The 26,889-nt window shown below is 38.8% G+C and overlaps 3 protein-coding genes across 5 annotated transcripts in view; all 3 read left to right on the top strand.

The window, feature by feature from the left end:
* The window catches only part of LOC144628955 (uncharacterized), a 272,516-nt gene extending 264,665 nt beyond the window's left edge, over window positions 1–7,851 (top strand). Inside the window, exon 50 of the mRNA XM_078487078.1 lies at window positions 6,032–7,851. Coding sequence (XP_078343204.1) covers window positions 6,032–6,336 — 305 coding nt within the window. The 3' untranslated portion in view covers window positions 6,337–7,851. The remainder of the gene's footprint in view (window positions 1–6,031) is intronic.
* LOC144628972 (low-density lipoprotein receptor-related protein 6-like) overlaps window positions 1–26,889 on the top strand; it is a 58,506-nt gene that overhangs the window by 15,465 nt on the left and 16,152 nt on the right. The window lies entirely within an intron of this gene.
* On the top strand, window positions 10,040–25,001 carry LOC144628987 (uncharacterized). 3 transcript variants are annotated; one of them, XM_078487124.1, is made up of 14 exons: window positions 10,040–10,355; window positions 10,455–10,554; window positions 12,364–12,757; window positions 14,050–14,444; window positions 15,082–15,210; window positions 15,383–15,511; window positions 17,230–17,383; window positions 17,949–18,063; window positions 19,308–19,728; window positions 20,108–20,349; window positions 20,972–21,121; window positions 21,954–22,133; window positions 22,691–22,844; window positions 23,786–25,001. In XM_078487124.1, the coding sequence occupies exons 2-14, from the start codon at window positions 10,476–10,478 to the stop codon at window positions 24,190–24,192; spliced, it is 2,949 nt and encodes a 982-aa protein (XP_078343250.1). In that variant the 5' UTR covers window positions 10,040–10,355; window positions 10,455–10,475; the 3' UTR covers window positions 24,193–25,001. The 3 variants fall into 3 exon arrangements, with proteins under 3 accessions (XP_078343250.1, XP_078343249.1, XP_078343251.1); XM_078487123.1 differs by having other exon boundaries at window positions 10,452–10,554; XM_078487125.1 differs by lacking the exon at window positions 10,040–10,355 and having other exon boundaries at window positions 10,551–10,567.

The raw sequence follows: 26,889 nt of genomic DNA, 5'->3' as shown, positions 1-26,889 counted from the left end.
ACTAGAAAAGAGCCTCAAATACTTCCTTACCTCCAATTTTGTGCTGATATTTGTTATTGCTCGTAATTCCTAATCGTCCTCGCGATGCATGCTCGACCGATTTGGAAATTACTCGCCCGATCACTCCCTGAATTGTACTCAACTTAGTCCAATTACTATTACTTAGGGACGGACACATTTTTTTACCCCCAATCCGATTATTTCCAATGTTCCGTCTCTTAAAATTGTTTTATTACAGTCAAACGCAGCGGGAGGAAAACATATTAATAAGTTGATTCACCCTTTTGGGCATCACCCTTCAGTGGTGACGTTTTATGAAGTCACCATGTCATCTCGCTCCTTCTTCGTCGTGAAAGACCGAAAGAAAAAAAGCCAGTAGAAATACGATTGACATTAATAAAACAGTCTTTCTTGTCGTTATAATTTACACCTGTATTTTCAACTCTCATGTGTTTTACAATTTGACACCACAACTAAAAAGAGCACGCAAAATGTAGTAATTATACTAAATTTGATAAAAAAAAAAACAGTTCATTCAAATGTTTGAACATATTTTTCAGACGTTTATATGGCTGGGTGGTCACCCAGCTTTGAAAATCGTTGATGTTATTATTTTTTTACACGGGAGATTTCTAGTTCAATATTTACCGTTTTCTTCTTTTATCTGCAATAGTTAACACATGGCACAGACGCAACCTGTGGTAACAATGGTCAAAGGGCGAGAGGATCAACCACGGCAACATCAGAAGCAAAAGATGAGAACTACAACAGCCACAAAAAGAAAGGAAAAACACCCCTTAATATAACATAAGCTTCTATTAAAGAATATCAGTAATCAAATAAGAAAGAGAGATAATCGACAAATTGGTAGTGACACTTTTTAAGGAGAGTTCTTTTGACTGATATGCTTTAAAATACAAGACAAAGTAGGGATCATGACTAATACACCACACGAGTACCACGAGTAACATACGGGTAACATACGAGTAACACACGGAACATACGGGTACATACGGTTACATACAGGTAACATACGAGTAACATACGGATACATACGAGTAACATACGGATACATACGGGTGCATGCCAGTTCCTAATTTATTTCATTTCATTTTATTTTTCATTTTTATTTTATGCAACAGAAGTAAACAAAACAAAACATAGGGGCAATTACGGGTACATACAGGTAACATACGAGTATAATATTGTATTGTAACGTGTTTCTCCATCGCTCTCCCCTCCAAAAAGATTGCGTGACGAGCCCAAAGGACAAGGAACAAAAAATGAAAAATAAAAAAACAAAATAAAATAGGAACTGGTATGCACCCGTATGTGTCCTTATGTTACTCGTATGTTACGGGTAAGATCGCATGTAAGTGAATTTAAGAAGTTGAGCTATTGATCTTATTATAACATTTCAAATTCTTGATACGTCTTCAATACGTTTTGTCCTTTGGGCTCGTCACGCAACCTTGTTGACGGGAAGGGGGGGGGGGGGGGTGGGGGAGCATACTGATAAAAATGAAAAATAAAATAAAATAAAGGGAAATGAAAAAGGAACTGGTATGCACACGTATGTATTGGTATGTTACTCGTATGCATCCGTATGTTACTCGTATGTATCCGTATGTTACTCGTGTGTATCCGTATGTTACTCGTATGTATTTGTATGTTACTTGTATGTTACCTGTATGTACCCGTATGTGCCCGTATGTTTCGTGTGTTACTCGTATGTTACCCGTATGTTGCTCGTAGTACTCGTGTGGTGTATTAGTCATGATCCAAAGTAGGACCGTTAATTTAGACTGCGGAATCATTTTATCCAACATGATTTGGAGTTTAAATGATAAACACCCCCAGTCGTACTTATTTTTCAGACTTATATGCACGACTGGTAGCTTTTTTAATGCGTTCTATTGGTTCTGTATTGCCTTGGACTCAGTGCTTTTTACACCAAATTTGCTGTCGAAACATGTCTTAAAAAATAAAAAGCGTTGCCATTTTTCTTTAAATCGTCAGAAGCCTGCTGCCACCCAGAAACTTTAACAATTAGGAAGGAAAGGAAGTTGTCATCCATGGTGTGGAGCATAATATTAAACTGCGTATAGTCCATAAAATTACAATTATCTGCGTGCCTTTTACTGCTTTGAAAGAGGTATTCCTGGGTGTAACTTTGTGATGCAATATATTTTAATATCGGCACATTTTAAATTTTGTCGTGGTTCTCAGGACCATAATTATATCGATTCATGCCGCAGAAAATATAGCCTGCGAGAGCAGACGCATTTCCGGCCGTCGCTTCTCTCCGTCGAAAAATAGCTATTTTTCGGCGGAGAGAAGCGACGGCCGGAAATGCGTCTGCTCTCGCAGGCTACAGAAAATATTGCAAGTATTATAACATGCACTGAATACAACTGACTGCAACGATGTCTTTTAGTTTCTCGAAGCGAGGGACCCGTAGAAAATGCACAATCGTCTGTCTAGGCAAGCCGCAGAGCTCAATAAAAACATTGCAAATGTTGTAACATTAACTGATTACAATTGACGGCATTAATTTTTGTTATAAGGTATCGATGGCAAACCGGTTACAGAAAGACACTGCTTTTGCATCAGCGGCCATGTTGGAGTCAACTGGAAAGACGTTCTACGAGAACTTTCCATGGACGAAACTGTCATAAGCAATATAGAGGAGGACTTCAAGAGCTGCAGAGTTACTGAAAAGTGCTACAAAGGGCTTTTGGCATGGATGGAAAGTGTTGGCCCTCAGAAAGCCACGATTAGAAGACTGTGTGATGCTCTGCTTTGGGTGGGTAGCCCAGAAGCAGTGGAAACGTTGTTGAAAGAAGATACTTAAACTCACAGTGACTGTTAATTTGAAATTCCTAGAAGTGAAATATGCAATTTCACACGAGAAGAAAGTTAATAACGATTTATTTCATAGTCAAAGGATTGCGTTTATCGCAGCCTAAGTTTGTGGATAAACCTTTTTGTAGTTTGTAGCTATTCAATCGGATGCTGTAGAGCAGTACGTTGGGGTAGTGCTATTACGGCTGTTAGAATGTCTTGCAGAACCAAAATAAGGACGTATTATTTTTATAAATTGAATCTTAGTTATGCATATTTTGGCAATTTTTCAGTATCCTGTTTCAGTCTTAGCCGTTGCGAAGGTACTAATCCTTGATTAAATAAACATGTGGGAAATATGTTAACACTTTTGTGATAAGCAAATAGCACAAATACTTACGGAAGTTCAGTTGCACTTGTTAAACCTAAGCCAGAGAAAGTAGAGTCCAATATAACTTGTATATGCCACGTTGAATTGTACGGTATCTTTGAAAACAAAACTTTGAGCAGCAAACTCGAAAAACCTTGCAACCACCAAAAAACCTGCTTCCGAAGACCCAGACAAAGGCCCATATCTTTATTAATCCTCACAGATCAGGAATATCGGGTAAACTTTGAGCGACTTACATTTCCGAAGGAACGCTAAATCCAACTAAGATTACGGAACTGAAAGTCGCTCAAAGTTGACCCGAAGTTCCTTTGCTTTCATTTACCTCCAACCACGACCCGACAAGATCAGGAGTAATAAAGTACTTTGGGCGAAATCCGAGATCGAAACATGAAAAAGTGTCGATCGATCACGGCTTTTCACGATACATATGTTAGGTATTGGATTCCATTCAATGGCATTATAATACGGAGCTCCAAATGGTTAATCATTGACTGTGCGGTGGACACGTGCGCAAGACATTGTTATGTCCTATTAGTTTCAGTTCGCCTTCGTCTGCATTGTACACGTTGTGCTCTCAGGCTTCTGGGCGGCGGAGCTCATTGATTTTTACTCCTTTTTCGCAATTCTAATCTTGTTCCTAAATCTGATAAAAAAGATTACGACCCTTCAAAAACCCACGCGAGAATATTATCGTTCGCCCTTGGGGTTCAGTGATCTGTATGCAGTGGTCCAAGACCATCCAGTTCAAACAGGGCACGTTACTCAAACCGGCTGTTCGCCTTCCCTCGAATCACCCCTTGTGCCCGGTGCAGGCTTACGAACGCCACATACGCCTATGCCCCGCACCACCCTCCTCGCCTGCCTTTCTGCATTTTCGTGCGGATCACGCTATACCCATCACGCACGCGGTTTTTACCGCCAAATTTCACAAGTCCCTGAGTCTCGACAGGCTCCAGACCTCTCACTACTCTGGCCATAGCTTTAGCTGTATATTTTTTGGGCGCGCGTTTGGGGAACGCGAAAGGCGCGAGACGGCCACGCGAGGGAAAAAGAGGGAAGGCTTTCTCTCTCTTCCTTTGCGAGGTTGTTTCTCCGCTTTCGCGGTTTCCAAATGCCCGTCCAAAACTACACAGGTGCCCGCCAAAAGAAATTAATAAGCCTTAGGGTGCGTTTCTTTGGGAAAATCCAAAATTGGATCATTGATCTCAGATCACACGGATACTTTGCTCCCAAAGAAACGAAGAATCCGAAAACGGATTTTTGCCATGACAACCACGTAAACACATTTCGCACAAAACATAAAATATCAGCACAAATTTATTTTTCGTCGAATGTATCCTAGCTAAAAAAATTTAAGCATACAAAATCTTTTACAAAAACCACACGTCGAAGTAGATCTTCTTTAGCGTTAAGCACAATGTGGCGAGAAAGCATCTGAGCGCGAAGAATGATTGCGAAATGATCAGTGCAAAATTCACTCGTGACAATTTCAAAAGGATACAACTTCCGTAGGCACACAGTGGCTGTTCTAGAAAACCTGTATCCCGTTTAAAATGATACTACATACCTATCTGAAGCTACCGTTTCCTTTTATCATGAAATATTTTTGTATTTTGATCGAAATAACCGCCTAAAACTTTCCGTATGGCAGTGTTTACAAAGAGCGAACCTGTATTTTCACAGCAAAGACCGCTGGGCCAAGGTACTTTTTTCGAATCCTTTCCCAAAGAAACGCACGGATCATGAATCCTAAAAATCCGGATTCAGATATGATCTGATGTATCCACTCGAAGTGTGGATTCTTCAGATCATTGATCCAAGATTAATCCATTTTCGGATATAGGTAAAGAAACGCAAAATCCGTTTTTGGATCAAGAATCCGGATTTGGATTTTTCCCAAAGAAACGCACCCTAATTTTCACTTGCGGAAAAACTTGTATAAGTGAGCATTTCGGGCGTTGGGCATGCATGGTTTTAAATCGCATGATTATTTTCTTTTCTCACGGCCCTTTAACACAAACCGAACCTTAACACTGCAGGATCAAGCTCGTGTTCTGCTTGAGTTATTTATTGAAAGTACTTCGGAATTGCTTTTATTTTGCATTATTACGCTCTTTAATTGATTTTAAATACTGAAGTTCGGGCCACCTGTTCAACCAACATTTGATGTTATTTTTAAATGTTTTCACACAGTACGAGTTTTTTTTTTTGCCGTCATTAATATTCGCCACCACCATAGATCTGTCTGCATACGGCGAGTCGGAAAACAACCATTTTGCCTATCTTATCAAACTATCTTTCTAAAACTGACTATATCTCGACACGTATGCTTTCCTGGCATCAGCTTTATTCTAAAATCACATAACAATGTTTTTCATATCGTTTATAAGAGTCTTCAATCAAATGTAAAGAAACAACACTTTCGGATCAATTTCTGTGTAATAAATCAGGAAATAATGGGGATACATAAGGTCGAAGACCCAATACAAGACTGAGTGCTAGTACGTACCTATATAATTTTTCAAACTTAGTGCTTATGCTCTCGATTATTACATTCCACAAAAAAAATTCGTACTGATAAGTCTACAACTCCTATTCAATTGGTCAGCAACAGAGAGGGGTACGCTCTGGGAATCTAATTGTCCTAATTGGACTCATTGTAAAATCGAACTGGTATTAAAAGGCGAAAACAAATGCATAATCGTGTGACTAATCAAGCCGCAGAGCTCAATAGAAACATTGCAAATGTTGTAACATTAACTGATTACAATTGAAGATATTATTTCTTGTTAAAAGGTATCGATGACAAACCGGTTACAGAAAGACACTGCTTTTGCATTAGCGGCCATGTTGGAGTCAACTGGAAAGGCGTTCTACGAGAACTTGCCATGAGCGAAATTGTCATAAGCAATATAGAGGAGGACTTCAAGAGCTGCAGAGTTACTGAAAAGTGCTACAAAGGGCTCTTGGCATGGATGGAAAGTGTTGGCCCTCAGAAAGCCACGATTATAAGACTGCGTGATGCTCTGCTTCGGGTGGGTTGCCCGGAAGCAGTGGAAACGTTGTTGAAAGAAGATACATCAACTCACAGTGACTGTTAATTTGAAATTCCTAGAAGTGAAATATGCAATTTCACACGAGAAGAAAGTTAATAACGATTTATTTCATAGTCAAAGGATTGCGTTTATCGCAGCCTAAGTTTGTGGATAAACCTTTTTGTAGATTGTAGCTATTCAGTCGGATGCTGTAGAGCATTACGTTGGGTAGTGCTGTTATAGCTAGTGCTGTCAGAATGTCTTGTAGAACAAAATTAAGGACGTATTATTTTTATAATTTGAATCTTAGTTTTGAATATTTTGGCTATTTTTTCAGTACCCTGTTTCGTAGCGAAGGTACTAATCCTTGATTAAATAAACATGTGAAAATATTTAAACACTTTCGTAATTAACAAATTAAATAGCACAGATATTAACGGAATTTCAGCTGTACTTGTTACACCCAAGCCAGACAAGGTAAAGTCCAATATAACATGCATATGCCAAGTTGAATTGTACGGTATCTTTGAAAACAAATCTCTGAGCAGCAAACTCGAATAACCTTGCGACCACCAAGAAACCTGCTTCCGAAGACTCAGGCAAAGGCCCATATCTTTATTGATACTCACAGATCAGGAATATCGGGTACAACTTGAGCGACTTACAGTTCCGTTGGAGCGCTAAATCCAACTCAGACTACGGAACTGAAAGGTCGCTCAAAGTTGACCCGAAGTTCCTTTGCTTTAATTTAATTTACCTCCAACAACGACCCGACAAGATCAGGAATAATAGAGTACTTTGGGTGAGACTCGAGATCGAAACATGAAAGCATTCCATGCAGTCTACCGGAAAAGTTGGAAAATGCTGTTCCATTCGCCACCGAATTTTCCGGAAATTTAAACCAGAATTTTTGGTTGAATGGAAAGCGCCCTAAATTTCCTCTTTTGATGCCTAGCGTTAAATTTTCTTTCTTAGTTTACATTTTATTTTTCACACGGGAACCAGCTGTGTTGACAAATGCTCGAACTATAAAAAAGTTCAGTATCCCCGTGTTTAAATAAAGTTTTATGTTTTGTAACGTTACTTGTGTAAGTGTGTTAGAATGTCGAAAAGGGAATATTTAAAATTACAATTGACTGAAGGATTAGCTCGACCTGCTCATTCTACTAATTTCTTAATAAAAACTTTTCAACAGCGTAGTTAAATTTTCACTAGCCCTTGATGAGGAAGAGATCTGCTACATTTAATTAAACCACGAAATAGATATACATTTAGCACATGATATCAATTATATTGTCGACTGCAATGTTTTCTTTTAGATTCTGCAAGCGGAAAAACCGTAGACTTCGGTCACTATTTCTCTTCATTAGGTAGAAACGCCTGGAGAAACGACGAACCGGTAACAGACAGAAATTGCCCTTGGATCAGCGACCAAGTCGGAGTCTCCTGGAAAAAAACCGGGGAGGGGACCGAATAGCGATGTTCTCACAACTTGCAACGCGATCAATTCACGATCTAGTCAGCGGTTTTTAGACGATTAAACAGCAGGCCATCTTTTCCGCGAAATGGAAGCTATATCGCATGTTCGCAACAAGAACCTTTCCGGAAACATCTTCGCTGCTTTAAAAACACAAGTTAGAAAACTTCTCTCACTGCTATAAAAAGTAACCGGACTATCCCACTGTCATTCATGTTGTTGTCGTTGTTTTGGCAAGTTCAGCATGAAAGGATCTGCTCATGCGCCTTAGAGGCATTCGCTGACTACCGCTCCAATTATTGCTTTGCAAGTTGTGAGAACATCGCTCAAATTTCATATAAGACAATGTATGGGTAGTTGCTTTTCTCCCCATCCATAAGAAAATGTATGGGAAGTTGCTTCCCCTCCCCCTGAAATAACCATTTCAAATTTGAAGGAGCGTTACAAGAACCGTATGATGAATGAAACGTGCTTTCAAGGGCGTTTGGCTTGGAGGAAAGTCTTGTCCTCCAGAGAGCGACTACTTAAAACTGAGTGATCCTCTACGTCTTATGAGCCGCTCAAAAGCGTTGAAGACGTTGATAGGCATCATCGTGTATGTGTGAATTTTGCCATTAAATCGAAATTAAATCCAAACAGCGTGCATATCATTTTTACACAAGCAGTAGACAAGCTGCCCTTTTATTTCCTCTTCTAAGATAGACCAAAGCTAAGGCTTATTTTGGAACTGGAGTTCATCACTCGTGATCACAAAAACTACTTAAAGCTAATGGAAAAATATAGCTTTAAGAAGGCTAACCATTCACAAGTCAGGACGGTCACACTTCTTAGCAAATTAAAGATTATATTATTACGAATGGAATAAACTTGGCACATCTGTAAACAAACTACTAGATCTGTTGAGTACATCTCAAGGACCTTTTCTTTTAGACTTGAGTTCGTCAGTTCTACATTTGACCAGCTTTTCTTGTCAGCTTTAAGAAGGCTAACCATTTACAAGTCGGGACGGTCACACTTCTTAGGAAATAAAAGGATCTGTGACGAATGGAATAAACCTAGGGCATTTGCAAACAAACTACTAGATCTGTTGAGCACATTTCGAGGACCGTTTCTTTCAGACTTGAGTTAAAGACGGCCGAACATTCAAAAACGATATGGAAGGCACCGGCAAGGCACAATACGTGTAATCACCCTTACGCTTATAAGCGCACATTTAGTCAGTGTATAAACCACTGAGTAAAAGCTAGTTGGAACAAAGTTTAACTTTAAGAATTCCGACTGGTAGGAAGGTGACAGTTGGCTATTATTTACAAAGTGTGTAGGAGGCGAATTCGAGACTACCAAACACAAATCCATCCATTTGCAGAGAGCATCCGGGACATCCGGATTACAAGTGCGGGACCCTAGCCACCAGCTTCCGCTGCCGCTCTAAGCGAACACCTTTATCCACTAACAAGAGTATTGAATGTTTTATAAATACACAATGAAAAGGGAAAGTCCCTTGCTTTAAGCATCCAACGCTTATAATTGAAAATCGATTGTTCTGTTAGAACGAAGATGTCATCAGCATTCCACACGTGCCCCAAACGTAATCTATCGCATACAACTAAAGCCGTCGTCACGGTTACCGAGTTATATCTGAAAGAAATCTTGTCACCTATTTTTAAACAAGTGGTTTCTCTTTTTCCTGCGCCTTCTACGTAAATTGTTGTTCACAAACGTCAAAATTGAATTACGACTAATGCAACAGTCTTGCATGGTTGAAGATCTTAATATTTTTCAAGCATGCATGACGAATGGATTTTTAACGAACTTACCAGAAAAAAACATGCATTATCTAAATAAATAGGATTGTCAGCTCATACAAGAATAGCATTGCCATGTACAAAGTCTATCAACACATTTATTGGAGTATTTATAGTTTCTGCACTTATTAGACACAAGTTCTTATAATTTAGAAATGTTTTAGTTATGTGTTGTTTATTACTTAATTGATGTCGATAGATCATGATAAGTTATTCAGATCAGCACGAGTTTTGCACATTTGAATAAGTTCGCTGGTTTGAAAAGAAGGCCGTGTTTCATTTCTTTAAGACTTAAAAAACTGACAGGCTGAAGCGTTTGTTATTTCTTTATTCACACAAGCTTTTTCTTGTATGTGGTATGATATATGGATGGACATTTGAAAACCTCAATGAGATCTCACAGAAATACCGTGAATACGTCATCAAAAGGGAAAGTCCCTTGCAATAACTGTTGTCACAGTTAATTGGAAACTGAAAGTTTGAGGTTGATTTGTTTTGCGGGGGACGAGATCATGAGCATTCGCTTGCCGCAAACTTGATCATTTCGGGGCATAGAACTACGAAACTGGCGCTGGTTGCAGACATTTGAAAACAAGCTTCTGCGGTTTTACTTTTGACTTGCGACAATGTTGTCTCCATATAAAGTCTAGGACAATTTCTGCTCTGGGTGCAAGCTGTCGGTTGGCAGTTCATGTCTTTCTTTTAAGATTTGGTTTTCACGCATACCTGAGTGGATTTCGTTATAAGCTCGTTTCCCTAAAAGAGTGAATTTGTACTTTGGACTGATGTGCTGTTGATTCGTGGTGAGATTACATCGATTTTCTTATTAATTTTGTGCGAACAGGCCATTAAGCATTTCTCAGTGTATTACGTATGCTAATACTGTTGATTTGTTCTAGAAGCAGGGACTATTACCTACAAACATGAGTTACACCTGGTGGATTTGCGCGCTGTCTGTGGTGTTGACTTTAATTCAGAAGCAAAGTATGAGCGTTTGTGGAGGTAAGTTAACAAAGTAAGTCACCCACTTCAGCCACTTTCGAGCATTTTCTATTTTAAACATTTCTTCACTAAAAGAACAAGCGTTAGTGCATAATTAAGCCCGCCACTGTCGTGCCCTTTTGTTTCCTTTTGTTATGTAAAACATGTAGTAACATAGTATGCTGGTTAAAACAGGTAACACCGGCGCAAACAGAAATTAACTTAAATCTTATTTTACCTGTGTTCTTGGGTAAGACACTTTACTCTCACAGTGCCTTTTTCCATCCAGGTGTATAAATGGATACCAGTGAATTTCTGCTGGGGGTAATCCCTGCGATGGACTGGCATCCTATCCAGGAGGGGGGGGGGGGGGGGGAGGGGGTAGCAATACTCTCAGCCGCTTAATGCTACGGAAACCGGGATTAGCTTCGGCTGTATGGGCCACTTGGCTCGGACACAGACTTTTTTATTTTACTTGTGACGGAACTTGTATAAGTAGGCATTTCGGTAATTGGGTATGCATTAGTTTTAAATCACTTGGCATTTTTTCTTTCTTACGGCCCTATAACACAAACTGGAAGTCAAAAAGGCAGGCTCCAGCTCGTGTTCTGCTTGAGTTGTTCATAGAGCGGTTATAAATAGAGTGCTGAAAGTAAAAAAAATGCTCTTGTTTTTCATTACTATGCTCCGTAATTACCCTGGAATGCTGAAGCTCGCGCCACCTGTACTGTTCAACGAACGTGTTCAACTGCAATCATTTGATACGCCAGTTTATATATTTTTCAGCACTTCAGCATACAGTACAGTGCAAATTGAACTTATCTCGTCAGAAACTCTCACACGATCATACATTTTTATGATAAGAGTGGAAAATGACTGTCAGATACGTGATCTGTTCCTTGCTCTAATTGAAATCGAATTGCCGTAGTGTTCGCTATAGTGTTTAAATCCGATTACATGACAAGAAGAGATAATGGTATTTTACAATGGGCATCCGTGGCGAGCTGCAAGAAACAGAATTTGAGTTATCAGGGTAAATTTGACGCACATCGTGATCAAATGAAACGAAATTTAGTTCGAGTTAGCGGGGTTGTTCGAGTTACCGGGATTCTACTGTATTTTCAAGTGTTTTTACACAGTATGAGATGTTTGTTTGCCGCCATTCGCCACCCTAGAAGTGAGTCTGATATTACCAGTTGGAAAAAAAAAACATTTTTCTATTTATTAAATTTTCTGTCTAAAACTAATAGATCTTGACGCATATGCTTTCCTAGCTATCAGCTTAATTCGAAAATCGCATAACAACCCTTTACCTGTTTTCATATCGTTTATAGAAGTCTTCTGATCATTAAAATGTAAGGAAACAATACTACAACTACCCTCTGGATCCAACTAAAATTTCCAGATTTTCTTGTATCTTTCTTGTGAGATACAAGAAAAACCGCCGCCTGGTTAGCTCAGTTGGTAGAGCGCCGGACTGCTGTGCGGGAGGTCGTGGGTTCGAACCCCAGACCGGACCAACACTCAGGGTCTTAAAATAACTGAGGAGAAAAAGGAAAAGGACGATAAACCGTAGGTCCCGTCTCCTGTATCTTCAGTATTATAACAGGGAACGTTACAGAACCCACACACGAAGTTCCCGGTGTTGTGGTCTGGCCTTTGTGTAGTAAATTACAGTATAAGTACAGCGCATTTGAACATTACATATGAAAAATGCACTATATATAAATTGATTATCATTATCATTATCATCATTACTTGTAGAAGGAACCTAAGAGCCAGTTTTCCCTTGGCATGAATCACACGTTTCGCTCTCTATTTGGTCCCTAGTCACCTTATGCAGTCCTCCATGTTTGCTGGTATCAAACACGACGAATATTTTGGCCATGGACTACCAAACTGCAGCCGTTCATTCCATTATTTCTGGTTTGACAAGGGCTGTTGCCATAGACGTTCATTTCACCTTTGGTTACATTTTTTGGAGTGATGTAACAGAAAAAAACATCAAACGTTTCCGCATTGATGAAGCAGACACGACAACGATTGTTACAGGGATTGGAGTTTGTGATGGACTGGCAGTAGACTGGAGGTCATCACATCTCTACTGGACTGATACAACATATGATACCATATCAATATCAGACCTTGATGGCAATAACCAACGTACTTTGATTTCCTCGGGACTTGATGAACCTAGAGAAATAGTTCTAGATCTTGACAGCAGGTAATAAAAATATAACTTTCACGCTTGGCAATTATGGACCCTGATTAGGCCACGAAAAACTCAGAGTAGTACTCTTTTGTTTTTTGTCCGTAAAAAGAAGTTCACTCCAGAATGGCCATTTATTTTCTTACGCCAATAAAACGTTTATACAAAGATATGTTATTCACCAAAATTTCAGCCTCCAACGTGCGCTATAACCCTACGAAATCTTTCCCAAAACTCGACAACTGAAGGCCGCCATCTTGGAGCTGGTAATGTATGCGTGACGTCAAAGAGCTCAGCCTGAAGTTTGGCGGGAAAATTTTAACAGTCGAAACTCCTTGTTTTTTGTATTTCTTGGACCTCTGTTTGAGCAAAATGGAGCTGCACAAACAGGCATATTGACAAACAAAAGCCACTACGAAGCAACAATTAGTTTCGAGTATTTATTTTTTTTTCCGCCAAACTTCAGGCTGAGCGCTTTGACGTCATGCAGACATTACCAGCTCCAAAATGGCGGCGTTCAGTTGTCGAGTTTTGGGAAAGATTTCGTAGCGTTATAGCGCACGTTGGAGGCTGAAATTTTGGTGAATAACATATCTTTGTATAAACGTTTTATTGGCGTAAAGAAAATAAATGGCCATTCTGGAGTGAACTTCTCCTTTAAGCTCAAACTTGGCCAGGTAGCAGAACACGGAATTCCAAATGTTCATATGGTTTTTGTTTGTCGATTTTAAGAATTTTTGGCGGGAAAATGACGTCATACGTCACACGTCAAAATTTCAATTTGAAGTTTTGCCAAAACTAATGTGTGATTTTGAAAGAATATGTGAAGTCAAATTATATAAAATATAAAACTATTGAAAAAATGCCAATTGTTTCAAAAGACAAAAGAGTAGTTTTTCCTGGCCTATTAGGGCCCGTAATTGCCAAGCGTGTTTTGTGATAGCCAAATTAATACGTATAAACGTTTATTTTGATATTAAGAAAAATATAAGAAATAAGAACATTCACAAAAAGATATGGCATTCACACAAAAAATGAAAGCAATAATTATCGGCATTTAAGAATTGGTGCGAAAGCCGCTCACAGGGGTGGTTAATGAAGTTTGAGAGAACCAGATCTTTGATACACAAGTACGTACTTGTCGAATTCTCCTAAACTTACTCGCGTGAAATGCATTAAGTTAGTGAAACATAGGACAGAATAAACGTCGTAAAGTTTTAAAAATAGCCTTCAGGCAAAACATCTAACTATCCCGCAATCAGGACACAGGCCAAAAAGCCACAAGTTTATGTTTATTTATCTGGCAGCTTGATGTTCTGGACTGACTCGGGTACCAATACGATTGAAAGAGCTTCATTGGATGGAAATAAGAGAGTCTCCATTGTGACAACAATTCTGCATTTGCCCAGTGGTATTGACCTTGACAAAGGAAACAAACGTGTATTTTGGGTGGATGAAGCACTGGGCAGAGTGGAATCCGTCGACTACAATGGCAACAACAGAAAGCTACTTTTACAGCTAAGCAGTTTACATCCGTTTGGAGTGACGCTGATTCAACCTTCCTTATTTTTTACTGTTTGGAATGTGCCTAAGGAGATTTATTTACTTGATGTTGCCACTAAAAGATTGCTGTACGGTTACAGCATTACAGGCAGAGAGCCTATGCGCATCGTAGCGTACGACTACGCCCGGCAACCTCCAGGTATTCAAAGAAGTTGCATCTTAGAATGTGTGCAGACGATGGTTGCATAGTTTATTGCATGCAGTTTACTTAGGAACCACTTTAGTCCCATTAACATCACTTTTACTGACAATTTAAATGCAATTTATGTGTTTAATTTAGAGCAGTTTTTGTGTTATCATTTTTCTGCACTCGTGATAAGTAAACATCGAACGGAAATGGTGTATGTACGAAAATGCACAAAAATAGGTCGACATTCAAAGAATTCGCTTTTTTCTTAACTCATAAACGCGTTTTTGCAATTGTGAAATCGAGTATTTCGGTTTGCACGAGATGCATTGACTAAAATGTTGCACTCTCGGGTAGAGATCGTGTTAGTCATCGATAACTGATTAAGCTCGAGTGCTAATGGAGCCGAGCAGTCAAACATAAAAACAAATATTTTCGTAATGTGAGGGGTTGGAGATGGTCGTTCTCCCCCACTTCACTGATCCACACTAAAATTAGCTTGAACTGAAAGAATACAATTACCTGCAGCCCCATAAGATCGATTATGGTGAGTTAGCTCTATTGAAGTGGCCTTCTTTGTAGTTTGTGGCCACTGAAAATCTGACATATGTTGTATCTCACACCATTTTTACGTCTTCCTAAAAAAAAGCTTCGAACCCTTGTGCTGTAAATAATGGAGGATGCAGTCATTTCTGTGTAGCGAAGGCATCTGGTTACAAATGTGTGTGTCCATGGGGATTTTTTGTGAAGCAAGATAACAAGACCTGCAAAAGGAAAGGTAAGTCATTGGTCTTTAGAGTGATTTGTTGAGCACTTTCAAGTGACATATTTGTTTCGCGCTTTCTTGTTATATACCCGAAACGGTGCAGAAATAAAAGTTGTAGTTTGTGGCCACTGAAAATCTGACATATGTTGTATCTCACACCATTTTTACGTCTTCCTAAAAAAAGCTTCGAACCCTTGTGCTGTAAATAATGGAGGATGTAGTCATTTCTGTGTAGCGAAGGCATCTGGTTACAAATGTGTGTGTCCATGGGGATTTTTTGTGAAGCAAGATAACAAGACCTGCAAAAGGAAAGGTAAGTCATTGGTCTTTAGAGTGATTTGTTGAGCACTTTTAAGTGACATATTTGTTTCGCGCTTTCTTGTTATATACCCGAAACGGTGCAGAAATTGTTCCGGCTTGTACAGTACAGATTATATTAAGAAGCGAATTTGTGATTTTATTTTGATATACCAGCTATAGTCATCCAAGACATATCGGTCCCAAATTGAACCAGACTGTAGATCAAAGACTGTTCTTTCGAAGACCGGAAGCCCTGCCGAAAGCGGTTAGAGAAAATTATTGTTGTCGGCGAAATGCAGTGCCAGCTTCTCGATCAGTCTTGACAGTGATGCCTCACGTAAACCAAAAGCTTAAAGAAGCTTAAAACAGCACGAATAATATGTTACCACTATTTTATGTTTTGCGTGAAAACAAAAAACACTTTGGAAGATGCTTAACTCAATACATTGTGTAAATGGCATCAAGGCCTTCATTTATAAGTAGATTGCATACGAAGACAAATCGCTGTTAAGGTGGCTGGCTACAGTTTCCAGCACTTTCCAAGACTTAGATTTCGATGGGTCATTATAACCACTCTTTATCTGTTCATGCTACAGTTATGGTATCAAACAAATACCCAATGATTGTGAAACACGTTTGTATTGTTTTTGTGACACAATAGGTTACCATAGAAATGGTATAAACTCGCAAATACACTCTATATTTTAGATTTAACTTCTAATTACTCAAAAATGAGTTCAGTGACCCCTTTTTTTTATAATCAATTTTTGATTAGCACGACAAGGTGCAACTTTTTGCAAAGTTTAAACGAAATCTGTAGATGGGGTTCAAAGCCACCTTAAATTTTCATAACTTTAAGGTGGCTCTGAACGTAATGTACAGATTTTTTGAAAATTTTGCAGAAAGATGCATCTTTTGCTGTTGATTACAATTCAATAATAAAAAAGCGGGTCACCGAACTCGTTTTTGAGTTATAGGCACTTAAAGCTAAAATTGAGGGTGTTTTTAAAAAGTTATACCGTTGCTATAGCAACTTGCAATGACAAGAAAATAATAACATCTTGTTCACCAATCATTGGGCAACTGTGTGATATCATAAGTGTTGCCTCAACTGAAAGAGAGTCGTAGAATTGATCCGTCAAAAACAAGGTGCTTAAAACGGAAGGAAAATATTCACCAGGAAGGTCTACTACACCCTGACGGTTTGGCGGGTATATTCATATTTATCTGGCGGTTTATGGTCAAGAAATTACGGCGCTTTCAGTATTAGTAGAAAACGAAAGCTGTTGTCTATGAAGAATAAAACAGTTTGCGAAAAGTACGACCTTCTATAAAAGACCCTTTGTCAGTGTCTTCCTTCATTCTTCGTTTACCTAGGCCCCCTTCACTATTCGAGCGCGGGACTTGCTTTGAAGGCCGACTAACGTCGATATTCAAGCACCGATCCCAGAGTCCACATTTTGTCATATGTGTAGACTTATTTTCTTTATACATCTCGGGCGGAATATTGCAGTGTGAGCGGACTGCGGAACGGCCTCCTGCAGCAGTCAGATTGCCACATTCGCAAAATATTCCAACCGCATACGCTAAAACATTAAAGCTATTAACCGAGCGTAATGACGGGGTAGAAGATAAGCCTCGGACGTACAAGCCAATTCCAGCCCCTACCAAAGTACGGGAAGAGGGGGTTACTGGAGCCCCAGTTAGTTTTTTTTTTCTTTTTATTTGCAGCTTTGGCTGATCCACAGATGGAGGCAGCTGTTGATAGAAACACTAACAAGAGAAATTCAGGAAAGAGAAAACAAGTTATGGGCCTTGCAGCAGGATTATCTGTATTTATTTTACTGACTGGTCTCACCATTTTTTGTGTGCGGAAAGGCTATCTGTAAGTTTTTTTACTCCATAGCGTTTATATGTACTATGAAAAGAAAAATATATTTAAACAAACCGGAAGAAAGCCGTGGCGTTGCGAGGCGTTGCGTGGCTACGTCTGTACCGTTTAACGTGATTCAGTTGTAAACTTTGTGTTTCATAAAGCAGTTTTCCATTGAGTGTCGTAAAACCAAAAGCGAAGTAATTACTCTGGCCAATCACAAAGGACACAGACAATCCAGTGAGCCAATCGAAACTCAAAGCAAATACATGTTGCAAGCATGAAGCGCGGGAAAACGTGAGCGAGTCACGATTGCTTTTGGTTTCATGTCTGATTGGCTGAGAAAGTGGTGCGAATTTTTTTTTTTTTTTTTTAACCAATCACTAAGCGTAGTAATGCAAAACCAAAGCAAGCGCAAATTACTTTCGCAATCACGTGAAAACCGCTCTAAAAGTATGTAAATGTTATTCAGTTATTCAATAATGGTCTTCATCGATTTTTATGAAAAAAAAATCCGTAATTGAATAGTATTCTGATGTAATGATTAATTTACAAATTGCTTTTTTCCTGATGCTAGGAAACGGTGTAGCATAACAAATTTGAGACATATTACTCCGACATTTGAAGTTACAGCCAGCATTGAAAACAACGAACCAGTATGTGTGGGAACAAAGATATTACCGCAGACTGAGGTAAGTTTTAACTACCCACATAATAAAGCTTGGAAATATTACCAATCACTAGATAATGCACATCGGAGATCAAATAATGCCCACACAGGATTTGATTTTACTCCGTGCAAGTTTTAAGATTGTATCTAGAATAAAGCTTTCTATATATGTTTTTATGTTCCCTCTCGGCTGATCCATGTCGGAAGAGCATATATAGGACAAGCTTAGTGAAGACAAGTGTCTTTAAAATGTTCCTTGCTCTGTTTGGAAATATTTAGAGGCGTTGTACAGGAGCAAAAAAGGACCAAAAATCGTGATACTCTTCTGGAGAAATATCTTAGAAAATATCATTGTGGTATTCTAAAAAAAATATTGTTTTTGATAAATTCCGAAAAATCGATATGGTATTCGGCTGGTTAAACTAAATATAAGAGATGCCTTTCAGTTAGGTTTAATGATCAGCTTTTTATAAGCATGACCTGAATCGTTGACTTCGTATGGCTGTTTTAAGGAAAATGACATTTTCAGTTTGTTTTGAGTTTGATCAAATAAAAGAGGAGGTGGCAAACCAAAATGGAACAAGTACTGTTAAGGATATATAAAGGAAGACTGAGAAGGATTAAAAAACGAACTTACATTAAGACCTAATGTGGGTAATAGGGTTGAAAATGGTTTCATGTAATTTGTGACAAGGCGAAACACATTCAGTTGACATGCTAGCTGTAAGGCATCACCCTTTTCAGCCGTCATATGGCGTCGTCATGTCTTCTTTCCCTTGCGGGGTCGTAGAAGACCATTAAAGGCTGTTCTGATTGAGACTGAACTTATTTATTTAATGCTTGCGTTATTATTTGCAACTTAAATAAAGAATTTCATCCGATTTGAAAGCTGATATCATAACTAAAATTATCATGCAAAATTCAGTTATAGCACCAAATTTCGAAGAACACGGTAAAATGTTATGCTTCGGAAAATACATTGAAAACTTGAACCCTTTTGCAGATGGTTATCACCAAGCCATGCAAAAGTATCTCAATTTGGTGCTATTAAATTTTCGTCATGATCCTCTAATATCTGCAACATGTATATGAAAGTAGGTTTTGCTGCAAGAAAACAGGTTTGTAGGATTCTTTCCTTTGAAAGAAATACGAAAGTACTGTTCCCTTATACGAAAATTTTTAACAAAAATAGAAAAAAACTGAACTAGGTCTGACACTTTTGCAGCCCAACAGTAAGTCATAAAAGTTTTTTTTCTTTTCATAAAGACTGCAAATGAACCAAAACAGGATTTACCAAACTGCAGCGACAAAGTTCAACGCAACCAACTGCCGACATCGTTTGCAAAATACATCACACGAGCAGAAGACACATTTAGCAGTGCTGGTGGAGAGTTGTGCGCTGCTTTAGACTCTGACGTCAGCATCATTGTTGATAGCGATACAATTCCCGTTGGAATTGAGCAGCCTATCTTTTTCGGTGTGATCTACAATGAAACAGCTTTATTGCGGGATGTCCCTAAAACACCCGATGAGACGCTTATATCCCCCGTGATTGAATGTGGACCTCACGAAATTGAATTTTTAAAACCAGTCAAAATTATTGTTCCGCATTGCCTGGATTTGGTTGAGGCTAAAAAGGAGTGGATAACTGTTTACAGATGTGGGCAGTTACCTGACAACGAAAATGGTATGTTTACAATTATTACACTTACACCTTTTTAATGTTAAGCTAAGATTAGAGAGCTTATACCACTCGGCAAGCTCTTAACATTTGCTACTGATTGCCACCGATTCCTTGTAATGTGAAGTCTGAAAATGCGACCGTACAACAGTACAATCTAGTTGACGATTTTCTTTATTATCTTCACCTATATACATACTTAGTATTATATTGACATTCTTAGAAGAAATTTTTATTTTGATTCTTCCTGGAATTAGAGTTCATTCTTACCCCCAAATGCAACTTTTACAGGGTTATTGGTCTGCTTTTTTGTCTCATCGAGTTGATCGTTGTTAGTGTGAATCTTTTACAAGGCCCTAATATGGTCCTCTGCAAATGCTTAAAGGTCTTCTCAGCTGGGAGAAAGTGCCAAATGAATGGGAAAAAAGCAGTCAGTCTAAAGCCTGGTTCACGGTGAAGAAGGACTCCATTCACATCAAAACGAAGACTTTCTCTCTCTGGAGCATATTTGCCTGTGGCGGGCCAAAGAGGAAAAGAGCGACGGTTTTTGCCAGCAAACCAGATCCCCAAAGCGACCTTATCTACTTACGATTCTACGTCTACAATGACAACGAAGATTCTAAGAGGGTAGGTGATCAATTGAACGGAGGAATGAGCGTGCGGTGCCCAAATATGTATGCTAAGCCATAAATACGAATCAATCTAGTCGTTCGTCTATGCATGAAGACATGTATATAAATCCATATATCCGTCCACGGACGGACGAAAGGTAGACGGGAGGACGGTGGGAAGGAGTGAGGGAGGGAGGAATGTATGGATAAATGGATGAATTGATGGATGGGTGGATGGGTGGATGAACGGGTGGGTAGACAGTTAGTATCAAATCAAAATAAATAAGACATTAAGAATGTCGGGACAGTTTGATTATGCTAAGCGTGTGAATAAAAAACCCCTTGCGACTCAAATCCAAACTAATTCTCATGTAAATCATGCAGTTAAGATAATTCAATTGCACCATACTAGAAAGCACGCCTTATAAGACAGCTGGCAACTCAAACCCATTTATTTATTTATTTATTTATTTATATTTATTTATTTATTTATTTGCTGTATTTTAAATATAGACAATGATTTCTTTAAAATAGTTACTTGGGGATTGCTAAGACTGAAATAAAAATAAAAAAAATTATAAATAAAATTTAAAAAAATCTTACACTTCTCTTTCTGTATTTGTCTTCCTTCTCACTAGCGGGTGGAGTTGAAAGATAGAGAGCGGTTTCCTGACTCGAGGCCAGCGAGGGAAAAGCCCTTCAGAATGTACAATGACAACAAAGAAATAACAGTGAAACTCACCAATCTTGAAGAAGGCTGGAAAACGGACAAGATGCCTGATACACAGGTTAGCTGTAACTTTAATTCTTAAAATGTTTCAACACCATTTTTTTGGGCAATAATATATGTAAGACCTTGACAGCCTTGTCAAGGAGATAGATTAGATGCCTACACATGCCGGCATTAGCTTCACTGTTTAGCAAGTGAATGAGCGAGGTAAGGCGAGTCAGTCCACAACATTATATCTAAATAGCTGAAATGAGACCCCACCTTCCGATCATCTGTGTATTCCAATCCATTTTTCAAAGGGTGTATAAGTAAGGTTCAGAAACAAATGATACGAAAACTGAGAACAGTAAGAGGCAATGGTGAAAACACGTATAGTATTTCTTCTGCCTTTTTTTGGTGTAACTTACTGTAAACCGGCTTTTTGGGATTTGATAGCGTTGTTTCAAATGTGATACATCGATAAGTTAAACTACGCTGCCAAGAGTAACTGATTAGAAAGAAAAGTGTGAAGTTGGGCCTTTTTCCATAGTAGCGAACTGTAAAATCTTTAAGTTGGAAGGCTATGAAGCAGGCTAGTTGAGGGTGAACCGAGACAAAGAAGGTGGCTCCGTCTTACCATTTTTCGTCTCTCTCCCCCCAATCGTTTCCTGCAATAATTACGAAAGACATTCCATTGTATTCGGGTGAGTTCTCCGCTTCCTTTCTTTCGGACTAGCTTTTCCATTAATAAATCTACCGGCTCCGAGGCATTTGTGAACCGCGTTGTTACGATTCGGTTGTTCCTTTACATGTAGCATCTTCATATTTTTAACCATCGATATCAGCAAAACAGAACCTTCCATTTCAAATATGCTATAACTGAATAGTTCCTTACGTCTTATTACTTTAAGATATACATCTACGAGAAAGTCAATGGGAATGGATTCCGCTCCAAGGACGCCTGCGATTTTGATGTAAAACCAGAGGAAGGTCGAGATGTGAACGGATTTTCTTGTATAATAAAGTTTCAACAGGAAGATCACCCCCAAGAATACTTAATTTATCTAAATCCGGGTTTTACGCCTCTGAAGGTAAATATATACTATAAATCCTCCATTAATTTTAACTATAGGCTTTCGTTTGCTTTCTGGGACAGGGGAATGAAGTAAAAATTCCGCATATGTCCCCAGAATTATTGTAGGTAACGCAATACAGTGAGATGCACAAGACGTCGTGTATGCTCAATTGTTCTCAGGTTAATTTATTTTTTTACCCAGGTTAAGCTGTGGATCTTTAGGTTGATAAAGGTTGAACCAGATTTGGAAATAAGTTAATTGATAAAAATGACCAACAGCATGTACTTGAGTGGTCTTAAGTAGAGCAGGTAGAGTAGATTGTTCAACATACGATTGATTTTGATTGATTGATAGATTGACTAATTGATCGATTGATTGATTGACTGTTTTGTTGGTTGATTGATTGATTGATTGATTGATTAATTGATTGATTAATTGATTGATTGACTTTTTTTTCTTTCGTTCTTTGGGTTGGAGGCCAAGTTCTGTAAAAACAAAATATATATACGAAATAACTCTTTGAAGAACACGTCAATACTAACTTGGCATTATTTTTATATTTGTTGATTAAGCGTCAGAACATCCGTAAAAGCTCTGCAGAAGGATGTCGAAGCGACGCAGGATCGAGTGGCATTGGTACGAGAAATGGAAGTTCGTCCTCGGCAGCGGCAGAATTGGAAGACGAGGACTATGATAGCGACAGTCAAGAAGGAAACACATCTCCAGGTGCGTAATTGGGCTCTGACATTGTCAAAATTAGCATGGAACATCAAATGGCAACGAGACATAATCGGAAATGAATGTTGGAATGATTTTTATACCTTTAAGCAAAGAAACATTGAAATGCGAAAACGTAACGTTTGAATTTTTAAATGTCCTGTGTCACTCATTTATCAATATACACATTATGCACGCTGTCAAAAATTGAGAGAAAGTTGTGGGAAAATGGTCTTATTTATCATTTCATTTTATGTACCGTCGTAATTTTTTGGGTGCATGTAGCTTGTTGAGGTTCGTTCTGGTAGGGCCTGTTTATTTTAATCCTTATTTCAAGAGAGGTCTAGACTTTTTTTGTAATTTTTTTTTCGACATTTGCGTTATCATACGTACAATACAACATAAGACATAACACCACTTACAATAAGCTATAACTACAATAGACTATATACAACAAATTACAAGAGGTCAAGAGAGATCTTGACTTGCTTTGTTAGAATACAGCGTAAATCAAATAACGAGTTTTTGAAAAGCTGAAATCACGCCACTCAATTTGAAAAATCACCTTTTGAACATTTTTTCAGGGTCCGTAGACTGTATCACGTCCTGTTCATTCTTCAGAGTTTGTTTGCAAAACATTTAAAAAAATATCCTCATAACGTAGTTAGATTTTTTACTTGATCAGGTATACATTTTCTATCCGTTGTGTGTTACCTTAGAGTCAATGTGTTCGACACATATTTGAGGATTTAATGCCAAGGAGCCTATTCATGGAATAGGCACATAAAATTGAACAAAATGTAAACTCTTGGAGGAGACGTGTAACTTTCGTTTTTGATCTATCCCAAACTATTAGCGTAGGAATTATTATGGAAGCGATTTGCTTTTTTGTAGGCTGAACCCAAGTTCAGGACATCTATCTAGTTGTGGACTGCAATGCTTTCTTTTAGGTTCTTCAAGCGGGCAAACCTTACACTGCGGTCACCAATTCTCGTCATTAGGTAGAGACGAAGAGCCGGTAACAGAAAGACACTGCCAATGCATCAGCCCATATGTTGGATTCAAGTGGAAGAAACTTTTGCGAAAACTTTCCATGTCCGAGACAGCCATTAAAAATTTGGAAGAGAACTACAAAAACTATGAGGTTGAGGAAAAGTGCTACCAAGGGCTTTTGACATGGATGGAAAAATATGGGCCCCAGAGAGCAACTACTAAAACACTTTGTGATGCTCTGAGCCACGTGGGTTGCCCAGAAGCGCTGGAAGCGCTGTGGAAAGAAGTTACGTCACCTCAAAGTGACTGTTACACTCAAAAGCCTGGAAGTGGAATGCAGAATTCCACTCCAACTGACAGTTAATACAGTCGAACCTCTGCATACGAAAGAGACAAAAATTCATATAAACTCTACCTCTTTAATACGGACACCTCCATTAAACGGTCAATCCTTCCTGTCCCTTTGGTGTCCGTATCAAAGAGGTTTATCTGTACTGATTTATATCACAGCCAAATGATTGCGTTTATTGTATGTATCTGAACAATTATTGTAGCAGTTGTGGTATATATCTTAACCTCACAACCGCAATTTTCTGATTTTTTTAACCCAGTTCCGGTATTTATATTTTTAAAATATCCGGGTTCCTGCTGCAAGTCCGGTCCAGCCTTCACTCGGCAGTCATGGTTTGCCTACTATTTTTTTAACCATTAATGTTGAAGCAAGAAAGCAATGAGAAGCGAAATCCAATTTACTTGAGATCAGTTTTATCCAGGAGCTAATAACCATTAATCACTAAGTATTTTTTGGTTACCCTGTCCTTTTTTAACATGTTTAGTGTTAAACTATATTTTAAGCGTTAGACAGAACTCCAATTATGTGGATACTTTTAGCGAAGTCATTGGATGAATAACTCAGAATTTACTGTATATATGTTGCGCGGTGGGGGTCTATTATATACTTAATATACTGCTGTACAGCAATTCAGTGAAGTTCGATTTTTAAAACAGTTGCATATTAAGCATAAGTTCTAATTAAGTTTTCTAGGTAAACAACTACTGAACCCGAGTTTTAAAGCAAGGATATCACTTTGTTGTTTTTCCTCTTATTATTAAGCTGCTTATAGTTTGGTAGGTTGAACGTATAAAATTAAAAGTAAAAAAAAAAAAAAACAATGAAGAGCACACCTATCATAGACCTTTCAGGTTTTATACTGGAGCCTGGAGCCCATCGTTTTGCTCCTTGTAACCCTTTGCCACAATGCCAAGAGCTCAGTTTTTTTTTTCTTTGGGGGGGGGGGGGGGGCAGGCCTGGACCCTTTTTTGGTCTGGAACCCTCATTAAGCCCTACACCCTTGTAGGACCATGTGTAGTGGCGTCAGCATCAATCTGCTGTGTATGTAGCAGTAAAAACTTTTAATTGCTTTTATTTTTACTGGATCGTGTAACAGGCACGACATTTTGGTTCACTTTTGTCATTGACTGGCAGTTAGCAAGTGATTTGTGTATATATAAAATATCTGGTCTCTTTTAAAAGTTTTATATAGGCATTAATATAGGCTTTAATTTAGGCATCGTTCTTTTTATAGTTTAATATAGGCATTACTATGTACATGAAAGTTCCCATTAAATTGAAGTTATAAACGAAAAGAGTGCATACATGTTTGCGACAAGTACACTGTTAATTCGTTCTTGCAAGGCTAGAGGCTTATTTAAAGACTGTTATCAATCACTTGGGACCAAGAAAACAACTTTTAATTTTCGCTGTTTGCAGTTATCCCACATGTGCAATTTGTGCTACATAAGAAAGTCGAACTCGACTGTGCTTAAGCATCTCCCGAAAGAGGGGTATCTTATCCGAGTAAAAGGTGCATTCCACGATTCCCCAGTTCAGCACCTAGCAAGCTAACAGCTAACAGTGATAATAAGGCTTATTCCAGGACCTTTTCTGTCAATTGAATCCAAGACTGGAGCCTCTCGAATGTGTAAGATAAGGTCTGTGTCCGAGCCAAGTGGCCCATACAGCCGGAGCTTATCTTAGTCACCGCAGCATTATGCGACTAGGAGAGTAAAGTGTATTGCCCAAGAACACAACGCAGCGCCCCGGCCAGGCCTCGAACCCAGGCCGTTCGACTCAGAGCCGAGCGCGCTAACCATTAGGCCACCGCGCCTCCTTATTCGAACTGTGTGTTAAATGAATGAATAGAATACGATAGTGCTGAAAACGAAAAACAAAAACTAAACAACAAACAAAAAGAAATGTGCGGCTAGCAAAGTTAACCCGATAGTAAACAAACAGGCATTACAATCATAGATACTAAATCTTAACTATCTTAGATACTTCCATATAAGTTTGCGAAAAGGGGAGAATGATTACTGATGACTTATAAAAGTGAAATCGACGTTTCGCTACTCTTAAGTTAAATGAGTCCTACTGTGAAAAAGCTGAACTTGGAGTCCGACTTGAGGGAAATTTTAAAATGTGACTGAGACTCCTGAGCTTGTGGATAAACCCTCAGGGGGGTACTCCGGCTTGTTGATGACGGGGATGATCGAAGGATTTTGGGTTTAAATTTTTGATTCCGGGATTTTTTTGGGTTGTACAATTTGTCAAGTATTTTTTTGGGTGACGTGATTTATATAGGGGATTTTTTGGGTATTAAAAACGAACTAAACTGCCTTGGCGCGGCCTTGGCGTATTTTTGTTATGATGAATAAACAAACGAGCGTTCTTTGTGTTATGTTATGGCCCCTCCTGGCAATTTAGGGGTAATTTGACAAGGGATTTTGTGGGGGTTATTTTTTGTCCAGGGATTTTTTTGGGTAATGTCGGAAGACTTTGGGATTTTTTTGGGACCTGAGTTTTGCCTCCATTCGATCATCCCCGTCATTTGCAAGCCGGAGAACCCCCCCCCCCCCACCCCTGGGGATAAACCTTTATGTAGTGCGTAGCCATTTAATGGAAAGCTGCGAAACAGTACGTTCGTGCAGTACGTTCGTGCTCAAGTATGTAGCCCTTGGGAAGGTACACTAGTAAGTAAGTAAGCCTTTATTTCATTAGGGA

This window comes from Oculina patagonica, chromosome 10, assembly GCF_052425735.1.
Source record: "Oculina patagonica isolate OP01 chromosome 10, crgOcupat, whole genome shotgun sequence".
In the NCBI taxonomy this organism is placed as follows: Eukaryota; Metazoa; Cnidaria; class Anthozoa; order Scleractinia; family Oculinidae; genus Oculina; species Oculina patagonica.
Note: the sequence above shows the minus strand (reverse complement) of the source record. Positions and strands in the feature narration are given on the sequence as shown.

Bases quoted from the DNA above. Each gene is read 5' to 3' on its own strand.
- LOC144628987 (XM_078487124.1), top strand. From the start codon at position 10,476: ATGAGTTACACCTGGTGGATTTGCGCGCTGTCTGTGGTGTTGACTTTA. The intron at 15,512-17,229 runs GTAAGTCATTGG...TTTTATTTGCAG, and splicing joins CAAGACCTGCAAAAGGAAAG to CTTTGGCTGATCCACAGATG. The intron at 18,064-19,307 runs GTAAGTTTTAAC...CTTTTCATAAAG, and splicing joins AGATATTACCGCAGACTGAG to ACTGCAAATGAACCAAAACA.